The sequence below is a fragment of the Drosophila albomicans genome, chromosome X (genome assembly GCF_009650485.2).
Source record: "Drosophila albomicans strain 15112-1751.03 chromosome X, ASM965048v2, whole genome shotgun sequence".
NCBI classification, from domain to species: domain Eukaryota; kingdom Metazoa; phylum Arthropoda; class Insecta; order Diptera; family Drosophilidae; genus Drosophila; species Drosophila albomicans.
This window is the reverse complement of record NC_047627.2, coordinates 2,097,481-2,116,814: the sequence shown is the minus strand read 5'-3', so window position 1 is coordinate 2,116,814 and position 19,334 is coordinate 2,097,481. Positions and strand designations below refer to the sequence as shown.

The following is a 19,334-nucleotide window of genomic DNA, read 5'->3' as shown; positions in this document are numbered from 1 at the left end:
TATTTCATAATGCATACATATGTAAAAATATTATTTTCTATAATTGATAAAAACATTTTTTTTTTTTTTTGAGAAAAAATATTTTTTTTTCTATTAGTTTATTGTTATCATGAATGCGTATATTCCCGAATAGATCCAGGAACATTTAAAAAAAAAGACAACTGCTGGCTAATGGCCACACCCTGCATAGTCACAATCTGTACGCCTATCTGGCAGCCCTGAAATATTAGTCATCGGCAGCGCGCGCTTCAATGCTCTTGTATATTGTTGCTGCTTTGCGGGTTTTATCCCACACTCGCTTACACAAACACACACACGCTCGCATTACCGCTGTATGTACTAATATATCTGACACTAATAGCTAGCAGCACACAGTATGGTGTACTCGCTCGCACTCATGAGCATAGCGCTTGTTAATGATTACGACTGGCAACTACAACTACAACTAGTAGTCATCGTCGTGCTGCTTTCGCTTGAGCCATTGTAAAATGAACAAACGAAAATTTCCAATTTTAATGTCAGACCATGCACACATGGTGGATATAACAATATACACGTATTTATATACAAACGTGTATGAAAATGCACATAAGAAGGATTATACTTGCTTTAAAAATAAATAATGTTTTACGCTCTTGGCATGGAGCAATACCTGCAGTCGTATAATCGGAAAATGCAATTTTGAATATTCGTTTTAATTTTTTGAGATCGAAGCTGGAGGGCAACACTAAAAGCGATAGCAACCCTAAATTGATGTGCCGATTACTTTTTTTTTATTATTAGCTTATTGATACTACTCTTGTGTATGTGTGAATGCCAATGCGTTAATTCTTCTCATCAAAAGAAATGATACTGTATTAAATCAGAATATGTTACATAATTTTCTGTAAAATGGGTTGCATGCATAGTTTTATTTATTTTTCTTCGTATATACAATTAGCTTGTTTGCGTTTTCATGTAACTTAATAATTAGATACGCTATTTAAGTTATTCAACATTTCAAAAAATTTCGCTTTACAACACTAATACATGGTCGGTGTTGTAAGTTGCTTTTGTTTTCACAAAAAATTCAAATTTATCATGAAATTATAAAATATGTGATATGAATAATAGTGTTATATTTATTTAATAACAAAATAATGGATAATAGATAATCGAATTACACGAATGGTTAGGATGTTTTCACAACAATTTGAATTGTCTAATTGGCACCATTCAGCTGTTGTCACTAAATACAACCCTGTAGCTATGGTAATCCCCAGTGATGCCAGTACTCAGTCACTCACACGTTTCAAAGTAACGAGTACACGTCACATGACTTCATTATTTTATTTTCACTCGTCATTTTTTAATATTTGTGATATTTCAATAATGCCCAAATATATAACACAATTATTTAATACTTTTTCATTGAATTGAGGTGTTGTCTTTTGCGAAATGTTTGAACAAAGTTCTAGAACGTATTCGAAAAGTACTCGTTTTGCCTGCATAACTCGTTACGGGTACTTAGGCACTGACGCCAGACGCGGCCTGCCAGAAGCGGCCTGCCACACGCCGCCTCAGTTCAGCCAATCAGAAGCGAGGAATTCGAATGTTGCCTGCAACACTAAAGGCATTTATACACCTCTCGGCTGTCGGCAGCAATTTCGATCGAAACAGTTCAACACAGGCAAGCAAACAGCTCAGAACGAAGTGCGTCAACGCAAATCGAAGTGTTTTATTTTTTTTGGTCAATTTAGTCGACGACGAGTGCGCTTAGCGGTAAACACAACTATTTTAGATAAACGGATAGTTTAGTTAATTAACAGATTCCCAAAAAAAAAAACTGTGTGCCAACAAGAATATTTTTGTTCATATTTTTTTTGTTAAAGTTCTTCCCTCTATGGCTAAAGTGCAAACGCGGCGGTGTCGAGTTTATTTTTTGTACTGAGTGCAAAATTGCCAAAAAGGAGCTACACACACATGCACGAATACTAACATACACATGCACACTTATACATTCCGTTCAATAGGTTAGGGCTGAGAGTATTTTGCGCATTTTTTTTTGTTTTTTGTGCTGAGATTATTTAAATTTTGGCTTAATTAGTCGACAGCTGTTGAGTTAGCGGCAAGGCCGCCAAAAACAACAACAACAAAATGCATTGTAGGAAAGGCAAAAAAAAACTTTGCCTTGGCACGCGGCAAATGATCTCGCAAAAACTCCACGAGAAAGAAAGCATAGTGAATGCTCGACTAGCAGATACCCTCGTCGCGAATTGTTGTCATATGTATAATCTACTTACTTGTTAAACACCTGCTACGACTTTTGACTTCGCGGCATCGTCGACTAATATACCCTTATATAGAGGGTATGACAACAACTAAGGTAAGTGAGAATTGTGTTGTGAGAAAAAGTTCTAAATGAAGTTGTGCAATAAATTACCAATGTATGTATGTCCGCATGTGTGTGTGTGGCCAAAACAATTGCCGAAAGCATTCCCATAGAGATTGCCGACTAAAAACTGCAACGTTGACGTCGACGTCGCAGTCGAAGTCGCCGCCTACGTTTGTTGCCCACGCATTGTGCGATTGAGATTTGTTATTCACTGGCCAACAACTCTATGTTATGTGCGTATGTGTGTGTGTAAGATTGTGTCTGGTTTATAATCAAATGAAAGGTCCAAGTTTTCAAGCTGACGTCATTTGTTATTTCGAATTTGTATATTTTTGGTTTGTTTTTGTTGTTGCCTAATCTGGTTCTTAATTTGCGAGCATGCCTTGATAGGTAATTATGGGGAGCTTGCAGCTTGAGAGCTTTCTAGCAACTGATTTGATAAGTTGATTGTCGTGGGAGTAATGCACAAACTCACACTCGCACACACACATGCATTTGCATATTGTGATTGCAGAGTGTCAAATCTGTTGTTTAAGTTACTCAAGAACACACGCTCCATCTCGCTCTTGCTTCCTCAAGGGCAATTTGATCATGAAATCGTTGCCTATTTATTAGCTATGCCTTATTTGCACACACACACATATACAGTTCAGTGCCGAGAGCAGCCAAAAGTGATGCCGTCTCGTTCTAGCTTTGCCAAGCTTAATTTGATCATAGGGTAGTTGCATATTTATTAGGTGAACAAAACGTACACACGCAAATGCACTTGGTTCAAGTCTGTTGCCTTCTCGCTTGTGTTTTGGCAAGCGCACTTTGATCATTGAATCGTTGCCTATTTATTAGCTGTGCAAGAGATGCTGTTCAAATAATTTATTTAAATTTTTACAACTTAAAACAATTAATTAAATTATTATGGCTAAATATGGCATACATTTCAGCATATATTTTGATGTGCACGTTTAAACTTTGAAAGTGGCATCAGTCAAATTGAAATCACTCTTACACACACACATACCCACGCAGCTGTCATTCACTCACACACAGCCACATACATACATACACTCACATTGCTCAAGCTTTGCTTTCACTCACACTCATTCAGTCGCTCGGTGAGGTAGCAACAAGCTGTCTCCGTTTGTTCAACTGTCAATGCATATCTAATTGACTTAATCAGCACATCCTCCTCGTACCCTTCCCCTTTCCCCTTACCAACACTCCTGGCACGCTGCACGCCATGCTGCTGCTTACGGCTAGTTCAACTGCATTGTTACAAGCTCATAATACTGCCTCCTGTCGGCCGATTGCTGCATCCTTTTTACGCTTAAATGAATTTCCATAATTTTATCGCAAAACGAGAAATAGTTTGGAACGCCGGCTGTAAGAGTGAGAGGGAGCGAGTAGTGCATATGGAGTAAAGTATGCGGGAGACAGGAAAACAGGATATGTAAAGTTGAGCCTCTCTCTGTGTGTGTGTGAGTGTGTGTGTGTGGTCACTTTTCATATTCTATAGCTGACCTACTCTACCCCCCACCCCCCGCATGGCACTGTCAATGAGTCAGTCAGCAGTCAGTCAGAGTCAGAGTTAGTCAGCAAAACTATTAGTAAAGTTTCCGGTTCTATCATTTGGCTTTTCCCATTTGGCATTCAGCTCTGCAAATTGTGCCGCAAATAACTTAATCGTTGACCAAGTTTGGTAGACGGCCAAAACGGTATCGCTCACAGTCTCGATAATGCCGAATACTTAATTCTGCTATTAGACGTAAATTATTTGCGGGCTTTCAAATGAAGTTTGTTGCGTTCTGTGAAACATCAAATATCAATTTGCATTAATCGGTAAGAGAAATTTGTTTGTTTTTAAAACAGTTTTTTTGTTTCATTTGTTTAGCTTGAAATTTAACTCTGATATTGAGTTCATATTAAAAGCTAGGTTTCTGCTAAAGAATGATTTGACTACGCAGAGATTAAACTAAAGATAAGATCGTAGGGAAATATTATACTAAAGATAATTTCTACTCAAGATACCTTTTGATTAAAGAAAACTTTTCCAATTTCAAGATATACATTGCAAGTATTATATTTTGAATTCAAAGAAAGTTGCGCATTTATATTCAAGACTAGAATCTCTTGATGTGAAATCCTTTTGCTTCGTTTTCAAGTGTCCTTATTCGATAAATTGATTTCATTAAGAGGCCAATTAAGCGGCAACTGCTGCAATAATAAAAATACTACAACAAGAAGAAAAGTCGGCTCAAATATGAGATAGTTGCAGAAGAATGCGTAGAGAAAAATAACAAGTTAATAAGCTTCAATGGGTAATAAAGAATGCAAATGCAAGGCAACAAAAGAATGCTAAATAAATCAAAGGGAAAGAAGGAGAGAGAGGAGAGAGCAGCGAGTGCGTGAGAGAGCGAGAGATATGCTCATTGAAGGAGATGAAAAATATAAAAATTCATTTTGTATGGACAGCTCAGGTTCCCATGGAACACACATACACACACATACAGACATACGCGTACACAAATACACCCACTTGATCCATCTATTTTGAGTGAATGAGCTGAGCTGACTGTGAGATGAAGAGAGGGGAGAAAAAGGGGGGAACTAGGATTGAATTGGATTGAGTGAAAGGGGCAAATGATTTGTTCGGTTGCCATGCTTACAACTAACTGGCCTTATTCCTGGTTATCCGGGCTTTCAGCCATAGCTCTGTCTCTCTTCCTCTCTCGTTCTCTCTCTTTTGCTCCATCCAGGCCCTTTTGCTCCAACTGCAACTGTGTGTGTGTGTGTGTGAATGCATTTTAAAAATTGCATTTGAATGCGTGTTTTTGTTTACTTTGGTTGCACTCGCTATTAAGCCAGCAAAACAGCAGCATGAATAATAGCAATAATAATAAATAACAATAACAACAGATAACAATAACAGCAGAAAAAAGAAGCAAAGAGAGAATAAAATGGCAGCTTCTTCTGCTGCATTGCATTTGAATTAGCTGCAGCGCATTTTGCTCTCACTCACCACACACACACACATATGTGCACACATACACATGCACAGCAGTTTTGTTGTTGCCAAGGCCATATCATGTTCTCTCTCTTCTTCGTCCCTCTTTCGCTCTCTTGCCATCTGCTGCTGTTGCTGTTGCTGCTCTTCACTCATTCATTGCTAATTGATGTTTGTGTTGGCTTTTCTCAGATTGTCTGTGTGTGCGTGCGTTTGTGTGTGTGTGTGTGTGTGGCAGTTGGCAATGTTGCTGCTGATGCTGCTCTGATATTTGATTTGCAACGTTGCGACGCGCTATTGTGGTTTATAATTAAATTGCGAGCGTGTCGCATTGTCACTCGCCCACAAAAGTATGCTACAAGTTTTATGCGCTTGCGTTATACGTGTGTTGTGTCTTCCTCTTCCCTTCTACTATATCTTTCTCTGTGTGTGAGTGTGTAACTTTATTAAGCTTTTGATTGCACTGACAGCAGCCAGCCACTGTGTTGCAGTTTGCCTGTCTATGTCTTTGGCCCGTGATTTGCATCTCTTAATTAATACTGCCATTCCTTTCGCTCGCTTTGAACTAATTCATTTCACAATTGCACAATTGCAGAGTGCAATTTTCAATTACTTTCGTTTCAGTCATCTGCCCAACAACAAAAGGACACACACAAGCAAACCAAACCAAACCAAACCACAAACAACAAACTAAATAACCACAAAAATGTCTGATCGCAAAGCCGTCATCAAGAATGCTGATATGAGCGAGGAGATGCAGCAGGATGCTGTTGATTGTGCGACACAAGCCTTGGAGAAGTACAATATTGAAAAGGTAAGTGACATCGCATCAAAAGGGATAAAAAGGCTTCAGAGACTTGTGTCAGCAAATATATGTTTGCTCAACTGAAGTAATGAATGCATTCAAATTCAGAGTAATTCGTTGAAAACCGAAATTCCGAAATTGAAAACATCCATATTTATTAAAGTGAATATTTGGTATTTAAAATGTATTTTGTGTGGACAACAGGTGTTGCATATTGAAAAAGTAGAGGCCAATTGAATTGAATAACATTTGCATAAAACTACCAAAAAAAAAATACTTAAATTGTGTCAAGTATTCTGATCGTATGCAAATTATATCCACAACTTTACATTAGCATTACACACATTTTGTAGTGTTCTCTTTTTTTTTTGTTGTTTGCTGTTTAATGCAATTGCAATTATGTGCTAACTAAATAAACGCAGGCAAGCGTACACAAATTGTTGCATCCACATATGTGTGGCATGAAACTCTTCTGCTTGTTTTACAGTTTCTCTCTCGCTCTTTCTGTGTGTTGTCCTTTTGCAAGTTATTCCACACATAGTTTCCACCAAGTTGAAGCGATTCCTGGAATTTTGTTATTGCATCTCTTCGTCTCGGTAGCAGCTTTGACCTTTTGGCATTTTGGCCAAAACACCAACTGTGCTGCTGCTGCTGCTGTTGCTGTTGCTGTTGCTGCATTGTCAATAGATAGGAGAACTTCAAGGCGAATAATGAAAAATATATATTTGCACTTGAAAGCAAAAACTATGGCCAACGGCACCTCAATATATTATATTTGACTAAACAAAAAGAAGAGGACATTTCATTTTCAAATTCAATTAAATAAGTCTTTGTATAGTGATGCATTGAGTATACGCAGCGTAGTTCCAATAACACGGAAAGTCGTTTAGAAAAACAATCTATTTAACAGTAATAAGGATACATTAGGTATGCGCAAAGTTAAAGGAAAAAAGAACCCCAAATAGCATTCAATTTAATGAGAACAGAAATTTGTTATGGAAAAAAATAAAATGAAAGGATAGTACAGAAAATCAACGAATTTAACAGAATTTAAACTCATACACAAATTTGTTTTAAAAATTTCATTAAAACAAAACAAAATTGAAAAGTATAAAATCTACACTAAGTATACGCAAAGAAAAAATATTAAAGGCAAAACACATAAAAATAACATTGAATTTAATAAAGAAACAAATTTGTTATATCAAACTAAAAGGTGAAAAAAATGTTATTAAAATGGAGAAAATAATTTTACTCAAATAATAATAAAAAAAGCTATAAACGTGTATTAGTTGAAGGAAAAAAAAAAAACAAATAAATAAATAACACAAATTTGTCATAAACAAATGTTTAAGTTAGCAAAACAATCAACTTAACAGTCATGTGCGCTTATTAAGTATACGCACTGTTGAGAGAAAATAATAAAATAAACGAAAAAACACATAAATAACAATAAAAGTCAAACGAAATAATAATACATTTAATAATAACTCAAATTTGTCATAAAAAGAATTATATTTATTTTGTGAAATTTAGTGAAATTCGTTTTGAAATTTATATAGCATACTTTTTGGGGCATGACTAAAGCGCTTCCCCCTTGAATGAAATGAAACGAGCTGAGAGATTTTAGCTGCGATTTTTGGTTAAATAATTACATACACATCATTAAATTCAGTGTCGAGGTTTAACCGCGACCTCCCCTTCACTTTTCTTCCTCTCCGTCGTCTCCCTCTCGGGGTGGGATTTTTTTTATATTCCGTGCTTTTTTTTTTATGTAGTTGGTGGCCGTCAACTGTGTTGGCCCTGGCCAAGGGCAGGATTTAATATAAGCTGGCTGTGTGAGGCAATGAATGCTTAGTAGCACCAACAGCAGCAACAGTGGCAGCAAATAGAAGCAACAGAAGCAGAGAGCAGAGCAGCTATGTCAACAACAGCAGCAGTGAAATGAAGAAATAGAAATAATCAATAGACGGACGTGCGCTGTATGTGTGTGTCGGTGTGTGTGTGAGTGGCGCATCATCCCATCCATTTATCCATCTATCGATGGTCGTCGATGGGTTTTTTGTGTCTTGGTCGCCGTCTGCTTTGGTCAATGTGCCGGATGCGGATTCTCTGCAGAGGTTCACATAGAAGAGAGATGTAGCCAAGCCTCTGTCAATGCCAATGGCAGGTGCTATAGCAGCAGCAGGTCCTTGAATACGTGTTCACTGTGAGTGCAAAAGAGATGGCGTCAACATAATGTCAGACTGAAAGATTGATAAGGAAAGACAAAGAGAGAAGTGCGTAAATATGAAATCACAGCAACAGGAGGAAAAAAAAAGTGACAGGAGGAATGGGGAAGGGGAGTACGTAAATATACGCTTTTACTGCGTAGCTACATTTGTATGTGTGTGCGTGTGTGTGTGTGTGTGTGGATGCGTTTGCTAATTGAGTAGTTAAAAGGCAGCGCAAGAAAGTATGCTACGCTTTTTTTTTTTGTTTGCTCTCGTTGTCTACGCGTCCACCTGCCTGTGCCTCTGTGTGCGTGCGTATGCGTGTGTTTGTGTTTGTATTAGTGAGAAGAAGCACGCACGCATTGCTGCTGTTGCTGTTGCTGCTGCTGCTGCCAGTGTCACTGGGAGGGAGGCAGCCACCCACTTGGTATTGCCGTTGCCGCGCCTGCCCCTCGTTGCTATAAATAAAGTATACGACACGCACACACACACAGACAGCAGATACAAGTACGCAAATACACGAGTAGGCTCGACACTCGTTGTGTGGGCACAAATGCGCGATTGATTGCTCTTTGTTGTTGGCCCCCGTTTTCCTCCTCCTTGTTGTTGTTGTTGTTGTGCTTATTGCATAATAATCATCATAGTGTCATTATTAATGTGTGTGCGAGCTAATTAAATAGGTATGTATGTGTTTGTCTCTCTTATTTTCTTCTGTTTTTTTTTTAATTGCATTCAACACATGCCAAATTACATTTTCACATGGCAAACAAATCAACAATAAATTGATTTGACAAATGTTGCAATATCTTATTCAATAAATGCATTGTTTTCCCTTTCAACTTTAATGGGAAAAAGTTGTCAACTTGCCTAACTTACTAAAAACTGATTTGCTAAATTGTATTTCCATATGTTTTTTAAACCCGTTACCCATACGGAAATGTTTATGGCAAAAAACGGCTTCTGACATAGGTTCTTAGTAACTTTTGCTGATAATGGTATATTTTTTAGTATATTTATACTCTACGGTATATTTTAAATGTAGTCTTAGGTATTTACTTTTTTTCCCGGTATATTTGATATATTTTTGGTTTATGGTTTTGTTTAAATGCAATCAGATCTTAGTTATTTTGAATGACAATTTGGTATATTTTATAGTCTATAGTATATTTTATACTCTGGTATATATATATGGTATATTTTAAATATATGACTATATCGGTGTACCAAATATAGCTACCGCTATATTTTAGTATTTTTGTGGTATATCTTAAAATTAATACCGCACTGTTTTGCTTCTATTCACAATGTAATTTTGTATATTTGTAATAGTATGTTAAAAGACCAAATATATCCTTCGGTATATTTTAGTATACATTTTCGGTATATTAATTTGATATATTTTTAGAATATGGTATCGGATATCTCACAGTCGAGTCCACTTTCTTCTTTTGCTTAGTTTGTTTGCTCTTTCGCTCGTTATAGATTCAGAAAAGTGGGTTTTCATTGCAATTTGAATGTTGCGTAAATACAAATCAAAAGCATGCACACAAATTGATCAGTTAATGCCCAGATCCAGATTGTGTTGTGGCATAATCGTTATGATGGAGTTTATTGCATTTTTATTTTCTGCCATAAAGAAATGTCGACAAAGTGTCAAAAGGGAAAGAAAACAATTTGGTATCCATTAGATACGCAACTAGAACAACCAATACACAAGGGTTAAACGGAAAATGCAAAAAAAATGAAAAAAATATGAGAGAAGGAGGAGAATAAATGGCAGCGAGCACAGCAAATTATGTGTTGTATATTTATAGGGGCGCTCAACCTTTCGAGAGGCTTAAATTGTATCTACCATAAGGCATTATTTGCTGTTGTTGTTGTTGCTGTTGCTGTCGTTGTCGTTGTGCTGTGCCCCTGTGACTGCTTTGTGTTTGCCTTGGTTGCGGCAGCGACAGCGATTTAAAGGCAAATCCTCAAATAAGCCTACAAGAGGCCAATAAACCAAAAACATAGCAGAAAAAGAAAAAACAACAACAACAACAAAACCAAAGACAAACTAAGCAAAATGAAATCAATTTTTCAGCGCAACGTTCGCGTTTTCCAAAATAAATTTAATTAGTTTTTTTTTTTTTTTTTGTGTGTCTTCTTGTTTTTCTTGTCCTTCTGGTTGCAGTTCATTTATTATTATTATGGTGCTCCTTGATTTGTTTTGTGTGTCGCTGAATATTGGATTGTCGTTGTCGTTGTTGTTGTTGTTGTTGTTGTGGTTGAAGCATTTTGCGTGGCCAAATGTTTAATCAATATGCGGCCAAATATATCCGTCAAGCTCAGGCAACACCAACAACTTCGACTGCGACTCGACATCGAACATTCCGCACATTTGACATATAGAGAACATGATTTGGGCCGAGACTTTTTTTACCTCACACTTTTCTCCCCCTCTCTGTCTCTGTCTCTGTCGCTTCGTATTGTTTCATATACCGCAAATTTAAAAGGTTCACATTTTCAATATATTATTGTCTACATATATTTAGACATGTAGTCGAAGTAGTTGAGCCCCCAAAGTCTAGTCGAAAGCGAGAGAGTAGAGTAGAGTGATAGATGGCTTAAATATTTATAGAAATGGCACGAAAATTGATGGACACTAAATGAAAATGGAATTGAAAATGAAAATGAAAATAGCGATGGAAACGGGAATCGAAAATGGCAAGCTTTGGTTCTCTGTTCTCTGGGTTGTCTGCATAAATCAGAGAGCATTTAACATTTACGATAACGAAATAAATCGCGATAAATTTGCGAAAAACAAAAAGAGTTGGCTGGCAAAGCGAAAAGATAAATAGATTAAAGCTGAAAAGCGATAAAATAGTTGCAGATAAAATGTAAAAAAACAAGAAGACTACCAATATAGTTTCAGGGAAATGTTTTTTAAAATCTTACTTTAATGTGTAATACGAAATCAAAATAAGAAAAATAAATGCAAATTAATCGCATACAATATTATTTATTATTTTTTTTCTTCTGATTTAATTGGTTCCTTAGAGATTTAAATTTCCTGAGGTTCAATAGCTTGACATATATTAGTTAAAAAGAAAAATAAATCAATAATAAACAAAAAAGTAAAAAATATTCCATTAAAAAAAAATCTTTAGTACTTTTTGTGATTACATTTGTTTTTTAAGATTTAAAATTCGTTGAATAAAATCAAAAAAAGAAAAAAAAAATTAAAATTCTATTAATGTTACTCTCGGTTTGTTTTTTGCTCGACATATTTCGAGTTATTTTAATTTAAAAGTATTTTTCCAGATTTAGTTAGTATCTAAAAGATATTTAAAATTATTGAATTTGAATAAATTGTTGAATAAGAAAGAGAAAAAAGAAAAATAAATGCAAAAGCTTACTTTTTTGTATTAATATATTAATTTTTTTTTTTAGTATTTTAATAATATTTGAGTATTAAATTAGTATCTTGATATTTAAAATACCCGAATTGAATACGAAACTGAAATAAGAAAAATAAATGCAGATCCTACTAAATAATATTTAGATCTATTTTTTTAGTTAGTATTTCATCTGCTTAAATTGGTTGTTTAAAGAGATTTGAAATTATTGATTTTCAATATCTTGACATATATGTATGTAATAGGAAAAATAAATGCAAATTAATTTTAAAAATATTCCGTTTTATAATAGGTGTAAAGTACTTTTGCGATTAAATTTCTATTCAAATATTCTAGAGAAAAGCTTAAGCTTATAAATTTCCAAGCAACTTCTTGATTTCCAAAAACAAAAAATGGAATATTCTTGCTATATGTATTTGAGCACTACTCTTCATATTGTATGGAAATTGTGGGGCCATTAGAGAGCCAAAATGTCAGAGGTATTTAGTATATATTTCATTTCGTGTTTGGCTAAAACGCAAAGGATGTGTTTTGTTGTTGTTTTCTTTCGCTATTCTCGCTCCCCATTCTCTCTCTCTCTCTCTGAGTTCTGTGTCAGAATGTTCAATTTTTCCTTTTGTTGCTGCGGCGTTGCCAAAACAAAATGTCGGAACGTTGCTGGGCGGGTCAGAAATTATGGGGAAGTTAAGAGGTGGGGGGCAAGAGCAAGAGGAAGAGCACCTGCAAAACGTATAAAATTGAATATAGTATGAAACAATCAACGGAATATTGTCGTCTGACACGAAACACACGGCACACAACAGCGACTTTGCGAATTATTTAACAACGATCATGTCTATCGCTCTCCCTTTCTTCCTCCCGCACACTCGCACAATACTGTTGCTGTTGCTGTCTCGCTTGCTCCCAACCAAATGGCAACTGTAACAGACGCCATTGTCGCGTAGCACTCAGCGGAATAAGCTTTAGATTGTTTTTATGTGTTTGTGTTTCTTTTCGTTGTCTTCAATTCTTTAGTTTTGCTTTTTGAGGTTACTGGGTTAAGTTTATGGCTTAGCACGCATTTGCCTTGTTGTCAAGTTTGTCTAGGCAGCGAGCGACCCCACAACATGGCTTAGACCAACTGTAAAATCTGCGCGTTCTCTTCTTTGTCCCCCAACCAACCAACCAACCAACCAAGCAAGCAGTGTTGCGAGTTTAGCTTATTATAAGCTAGTTCTAGCATATTTGAAAATGGAAAAGCTTGTAAAATATGCATCTAGCTTATAGCTTGGAATATAGCTTATTTTAAAATTCATCTAACATATTCTAGTTTTAAATGGTTTGTTCTGTAAGAAAAATATGCATGCTTGTTCTTTTTTTGCCGATGGTTATGTGCATTTGCTATGATCGTGAATTTATCTGAAGTGCTACCACTAATCGTTTGGAGTTGTGAAATTAAATAAAGCGTTTGTTAAAATGCCAAAAGAGATATATGTACATAGGTATGTATGTATAAACAAATTTTTCGCAGCATCGAATAAGCATATGTTAGCAATAGGCAGTAATAAGACATTTAATAAGATTTTTGTTCAATCATACAGAAAACTATTATAAATCCATCACCTTTGAATTGGTGTTTTTTTCTTTTGAAAACTGTCGCAATGAAAATTTAAAGACCTTATCATAAATATAGCCCACAAAGATATTTGCAACCCACATAAAAACATAATAAAGTTTAATGTTTTCTCTCATTTGGGTGTAGCTTATTTTTCTGCATTATTTTTTTTAATTTGGCTTATTCTAGCTTGTTTTTTCGAAAATCTAGCTTATACGGGTGCTCAGAACCTGGCAACACTGCAAGCAAGCAAGCAACCTTTTCCCACAAACAACACCTTAAGTATTGTAAAAGTACAGGAACTTTTTGTTGCTCACAACACTAAGTTTTGTGCACTTTGTATTTGTCGATTTTCTTGTCGCATCTTATTTAACTTTGTAGCAAAAATAACTGGCGTCCAATGACAACAATTTTTCATGTAGTTGGCCACATTTGCGAAGCTGCTATTGCCACATAAAGTCGAGAGATTTTAGAGTTGACAATTAAAAATCAATAATATGACTTAAAGTTCTTACTTGAAATTAAAATTTCATAATACATCTGGCAATTAAATAATTCTTTATTTAAATACAAAAAACAAATTTTCTTTCCAATTTAAAATTAAAAATTAGTAAATATTTAAGAACAATAATTTGTTTTACTTTTAATTTTATAATTTATATGAAGCGAAATATTTTTTGTAATAATTTATTCTTTGTATTTAATTTAAGAAATAATAACTAACTTCTTATTCTTGTATTTTGAATGTCGTAATATATCTCCATATCAAAATTATATGTACGTTTCGGTATTGTCCAGTATTTTTGGTATATTAATTCGGTATATTTTAAACAATGCCATTTTTTGAGTGATTTGCATTTAGTAAAAAAAGGCAGCCTGTTTCATTCTAGTTGATACATTTTGATTGTTGTGGTATACAGTATATACCAAAAATATACCTTTTGGTACATTGTAGAATTTTTAGTATATTTTAAATATTTATATAATATATTATTTATATTTTTTATTATATATTTTTGATTGTCGAAATAAATATTCGTTTTGGTATATTAATTCAGTATGTTTTAAACAATAATACAACTTTAGCACCTTTCGTTGGTATATCCCAAATATATTCCTTTTGGTATATTAATTCAGTATATTTTTAACAATAATACAACTTTTGAATTGATTTGCTTTTATTAAAAATTACAGGCTGTTTCATTCCTATTGGTATACATTGTATTTATATTGTTGTAGAATATCTATATACCAAAAATATTATTTACTATACGAATTCGGTATATTTCAAATAATACAGTGTTTTTCCTTTGGTAAAGAATTAACACGCTTAATTTAAATAGTGAAATGTTTTCATAAAGTTCTCTCGCCCATTAAATTGTTGTTAACTTTATTACGAGTGTGCCATCCCTGAAATATGTATTTATTGGTGACTGTATACACTATATATGATATATGTACATTCATATATGATATTCAATTTGAAGAGTCGCTGCCAAACGCTTTAATATTAAAGTCAACTCAATTAACGTGCAGCAAAAACAGCGAATGGAAATGCAGAATTTGTGATAATTCAACTAGCTTGATTTGCTCTTTTTGTTTTGTTACGCTCGTTTTGCTTGGCTTTGCTTTGTGCTGTTGTCCGCATTCGCATTCACATTCGCATTTGTCCTCTCTCTTTCCCCCCTCTTCTCCTTTTCCATCCCACACACTACTCGATGACACTGTGAAAGCGCCACTTGTCAAATGTTGCGGTGCTTTGTCTGCGTGTGTCTGTCTGTCTGTGTGTGTCTGTCTGTGTGTGTGTGTGTGCATTTGTGTGGTCTGTCGCTTTTTCCGTTTTCTTTTGTCTATCGGTCTGTATGTGTGTGTGTGTGTGACTGTGTCTGTGTTTGCGTAACCCTGGCTTTAACCATCAAAACGAACTGGCATTGACCTTTGTCATTTAGCAATTGCCGCTGCATTCGAAATTAGACAAGTTCATTTAATATATGCGGGTGTGTGTGTATGTGTGTGTGTGTGTGTGTGTGTGACCCAGTGCGCTACTAAGTATGCTAAAGCATCGACAAAATTGCTTAATAGGCCAAGCAACAGCCAAGAATACAAGCAACAACAACAATCATAACTAACTCATTAGCACAGAAAAACTTTTGGCAACTCGCTGCTCTGCTCTTCCCCCCTCCTCCTCCTCCTCGTCCTCGTCCTCCTCCTCGTCCCTCAAATCAGTTTTTTGAGGTCACACATTTTGGGTTACCCTAGTTACAGACCCCAAAAATGTGCTTGTAAACGGTGAAGAGAAGTGTTGGAGGGGAGGGAGAAGGGGAAGGGGAAAGGAGTGTTGTTGTTGTTGTTGTTGTTTTGTGGGGAGTCTCTTTAGTATTTTATTGAATTTCCGCCTGCCGACGCTAATTTCGAAAGCAGTTAACAGGCACTTGGACATTTTGTATCCTGTATTTATAGTATAGTGTTTTTTTTTTCTGTTTTTTACTTGTGTGCGTTGACTAATCGTGGCTTTTTGTATTATTGTTTTGTTTGCAGGATATTGCGGCTTATATCAAGAAGGAGTTCGACAAAAAATACAATCCCACATGGCATTGCATTGTGGGTCGCAACTTTGGATCGTATGTGACACACGAGACGCGCCATTTCATATACTTCTATTTGGGCCAAGTGGCCATTTTATTGTTTAAGAGCGGTTAAAGTATTGTCGAGTCGGATGAAGTGGTGGTCAGGAGGTTGGAGGAGCAACAGCAACAGCAACATCAGCATCAGCAAAAGCAGCAGCAGCAACAGTTACAATTAGAGTTGGCTGATGCGGCTGCTGTTGCTGCTGCTGAGGCTGAGGCTGCTGTTGCCGCCGCACAGAGGAGAGAGCAGGAGGAACAGCTGGCGGATGCGGAAGATGTTGAAATGGAGATGGATGTGGAGCATGAGGAGGAGGAGCAACAACAACAACAGCAACAACAGCAACAGCAGCAGGCAACAACAGCAGCGGTTGTTCATCACAACGATACACAATTAACACAACAGCAACAACAGCACGAAGACATGGAACTAGATATGATGGAGGTGGAGGTGGAGGAGGAACAACAAGAGTTGCCGGTGTCTGGTGCTGTTGGTGCAAGTAGTCAGCAGCAGCAGCAAGTTGTTAATGATGACGACGAGAACAACGACAACGGTGATGATGATGACGATGACGAGGATGAAGATGAAGATTATGACTTCGATGGCCCCATTGTGGAGGACAGCGATGCCACCAGTTGCAGTAGCTGTCGTCGCGCCGATCTCGAGGAAGCTGAGTATCAACAACAGCAGCACATACTGGCAATGGCAGCCGAGTCGTCATCAGCAGCAGCAACGCCACCGTCACCGCCACCAGATGTCGCTTAAAGCAACCGGAGAATGGGGTGGTCAAGTGACGTTGCACGTTGCACGTTGCAAGTTAATTGTCGTATCGTGTAAATAACAACAGCTTTTCTTTTAAGGCCGCCCAAAGTCGTAGGAGCTAAATAACCTAATGCAATAGAGAGACACATAGAAATACACACATATAAACACACACGTACACATACACGTTTATACAACTGCTAGGCATTACCATTGTATGAATCGACTTAAGCAACAGTTGGACCAACGCTGTTTAGTTACTATTATATTTCATCAGTTTTCCTTAAGCCAATTCCAAATTCCTTTCCCCACCCCATCCCCTCCACGTCCCATTTATACGCTTTAGGTTATATTTTTCTATTGCATTTTTTATTATTATTTTTTTTTTTTTTTGTTTGTTTCTTCCCTCCCTAAGTTTTTGACATACCAATTGCAGAAATGTAAATTGTAGTTGTTTTAGCACGTGAAGAACATTAAAAAACAAAAAAAAGAAAAAACAAAACCAACAAAATGTAACATACATAAAAATGGAAACAAAAAAAAAAAAAAAGAAAAAGAAAAACACATACAATTATGCATTTTGATTTGATTGTTTTATTTGTTCGATTATTTTCACATTCTCATGTTCATTTCATATTAAATTGCGTCGTTTTTCTAATTCGCCCAATGGTTTTGCACACGTTGGTTTGAGTCTTGGCTTAGCAAGCGCAACAACCATATTAACGAGCAGCTACACAATATACATACATATGAACACTAGCAAACATAGCACAGGCAACAACCACCACTGCAACCGAACGAATAAAAGCAAAACCAAAAACATAAACAATTTAAATGAGACAAGACAAAGAACATAAATATTTGACAGCAACAGCAACAACAACAACAACAAATGGAATACAAAACGAACTGTTTTCTTTTCTCTTGGTTTGGATTCAAACTAATTTGTCGAACGAGGAAATAAAAGCAAGCAAATGCTAAGCAAGTTGTTTTTGTGCTAATAAATTGGCAACCAATATTTTTGTTTGTACAATATACGATAAAAAAGTGTATATTTGAATTACTCTGGAGAAACGATCCTCATGAACCAAATATTGTTGTTGGATTCGAGGAACTTTCCAAGAACTCATTTTTTTTTTGCAGCTACCAAAACTGTACGACGTCGACGGTTTAGGCAGCACTGATGATCGGACAGATCGAAGTTGTTTTTGCGTGTGTTTTTGTATTGGTTAATTTTGTGAATCTCAATGGGCTAAATTGAGCAAATATTATATAAGAAATAAATAAAAGATTTCCATCCACAATAGACATTTGCAAATCAGAAAGTAAACAAATAAATGCAAAATGAAAATAAATATCAATTAAAGAAAAAACGAAACAAAAAAAAAAAAACAACATTATAATTGTCATCTTGTCGTTATATAAATGTGTGCTCTATGTATGTTCTTAAATACTTGATTTATTCATCAGCAAAATATGCAAACTAAGTGGTGAACCCAAAAAGTAAAAACAAACGAAAAAAGAAAAACAAAATGGAAGCAAAACAAACAAATACAATGAGAATATATTAAAAGCAAATTAAATTGGTGTAAATTATGCAAAAGAAAGAACATGAAATAAGTAAAAGTAAAAACAAAAACTACTAAACAGCTTAAGCATAACAAAAACAGATACAACTACAATACATACGTAATTTCCTAATCATACAACCACAGCAACAGCAAGAGCAAGAACAACAGCAACAATAATAAGAATGTGCCGGCATTTTACAACACAGACAAATGGAAATCACACACACACGCAACACAAACAAACAAACAAACATGATATTGTATTTGCCGTGACTTTTTCGTACACCGCACCTCTGCTATAATATATTTACGTTTTAGATTTTTGCTGCACGTTTTCACACAACTATTTATGCTAACGGCTACACACATCCACACACACACACACACACTCGGGAAATATTACCAAACTAGAAACAACAAAAACAAAACAAAAATAACAAGAACGAAATGTATGTTTTCTTTAAATGACTATACATATACATACATATTAAATCCCCCTCCCCCCTCCAACAGACATACGAGGACTTCTAATAAGTGTTTATATATACATACAATACATATTAAAAGATAAAAGAGCATAATTTTTTTGTCATAAAGCAAAATATTTGTGTGCTAAAAAAAATACAAAAACAAAAGAAGAAGAAGCATAAGAAACCAATTTTTGATGTAAAACTTCAACGGAAAACAGGACAAAGCCCGAAAGGGAGTGAAGTGAAATGAATTGTATTGTAATGCTAAGGAGTGAGAGGGAGACAGACAGTTGGTCAGCGGGTGAGATTCATTTTAGTTAGGTTCTGTATTCGTTGATTTTTTGTGCGTTAGGCAACACTGTATTCTTTGTTTCCTTCCTCAAAACTCAAAGCTTGTAGCTGCCATTTCTTTTTGAGTAAACACAACAAAAAAAAAACAAAGAAAAATCTAGTTTAAAACTTAGTTTATAACTATAATTTCGTAAAACTGTTTAACATACATAATTTATGTACTTGTGTTTCTT

The 19,334-nt window shown here is 35.6% G+C and overlaps 3 protein-coding genes across 6 annotated transcripts in view; all 3 read left to right on the top strand.

Annotated features, from left to right (window-relative positions):
• LOC117569293 (pyruvate dehydrogenase E1 component subunit alpha, mitochondrial) overlaps positions 1-19,334 on the top strand; it is a 69,860-nt gene that overhangs the window by 46,364 nt on the left and 4,162 nt on the right. The window lies entirely within an intron of this gene.
• LOC117564110 (dynein light chain 1, cytoplasmic) lies at positions 1,575-16,387 on the top strand. Of its 3 annotated transcripts, none has more exons than XM_052008487.1 (3): positions 1,575-1,692; positions 5,997-6,186; positions 15,921-16,387. In XM_052008487.1, exons 2-3 carry the CDS (start codon positions 6,079-6,081, stop codon positions 16,080-16,082), a joined length of 270 nt encoding a protein of 89 aa, XP_051864447.1. In that variant the 5' UTR covers positions 1,575-1,692; positions 5,997-6,078; the 3' UTR covers positions 16,083-16,387. The 3 variants fall into 3 exon arrangements, with proteins under 3 accessions (XP_051864447.1, XP_034098658.1, XP_051864448.1); XM_034242767.2 differs by having other exon boundaries at positions 1,624-1,761; XM_052008488.1 differs by lacking the exon at positions 1,575-1,692 and having other exon boundaries at positions 5,987-6,186.
• Positions 16,292-19,257, top strand: LOC117564103 (probable serine/threonine-protein kinase fhkB). The gene has a single exon (XM_052008486.1). The coding sequence runs from the start codon at positions 16,293-16,295 to the stop codon at positions 16,770-16,772; it is 480 nt and encodes a 159-aa protein (XP_051864446.1). The 5' UTR covers position 16,292; the 3' UTR covers positions 16,773-19,257.

Bases quoted from the DNA above. Each gene is read 5' to 3' on its own strand.
- LOC117564110 (XM_052008487.1), top strand. From the start codon at position 6,079: ATGTCTGATCGCAAAGCCGTCATCAAGAATGCTGATATGAGCGAGGAG. The intron at 6,187-15,920 runs GTAAGTGACATC...TTTTGTTTGCAG, and splicing joins AGAAGTACAATATTGAAAAG to GATATTGCGGCTTATATCAA.
- LOC117564103 (XM_052008486.1), top strand. From the start codon at position 16,293: ATGGAGATGGATGTGGAGCATGAGGAGGAGGAGCAACAACAACAACAG.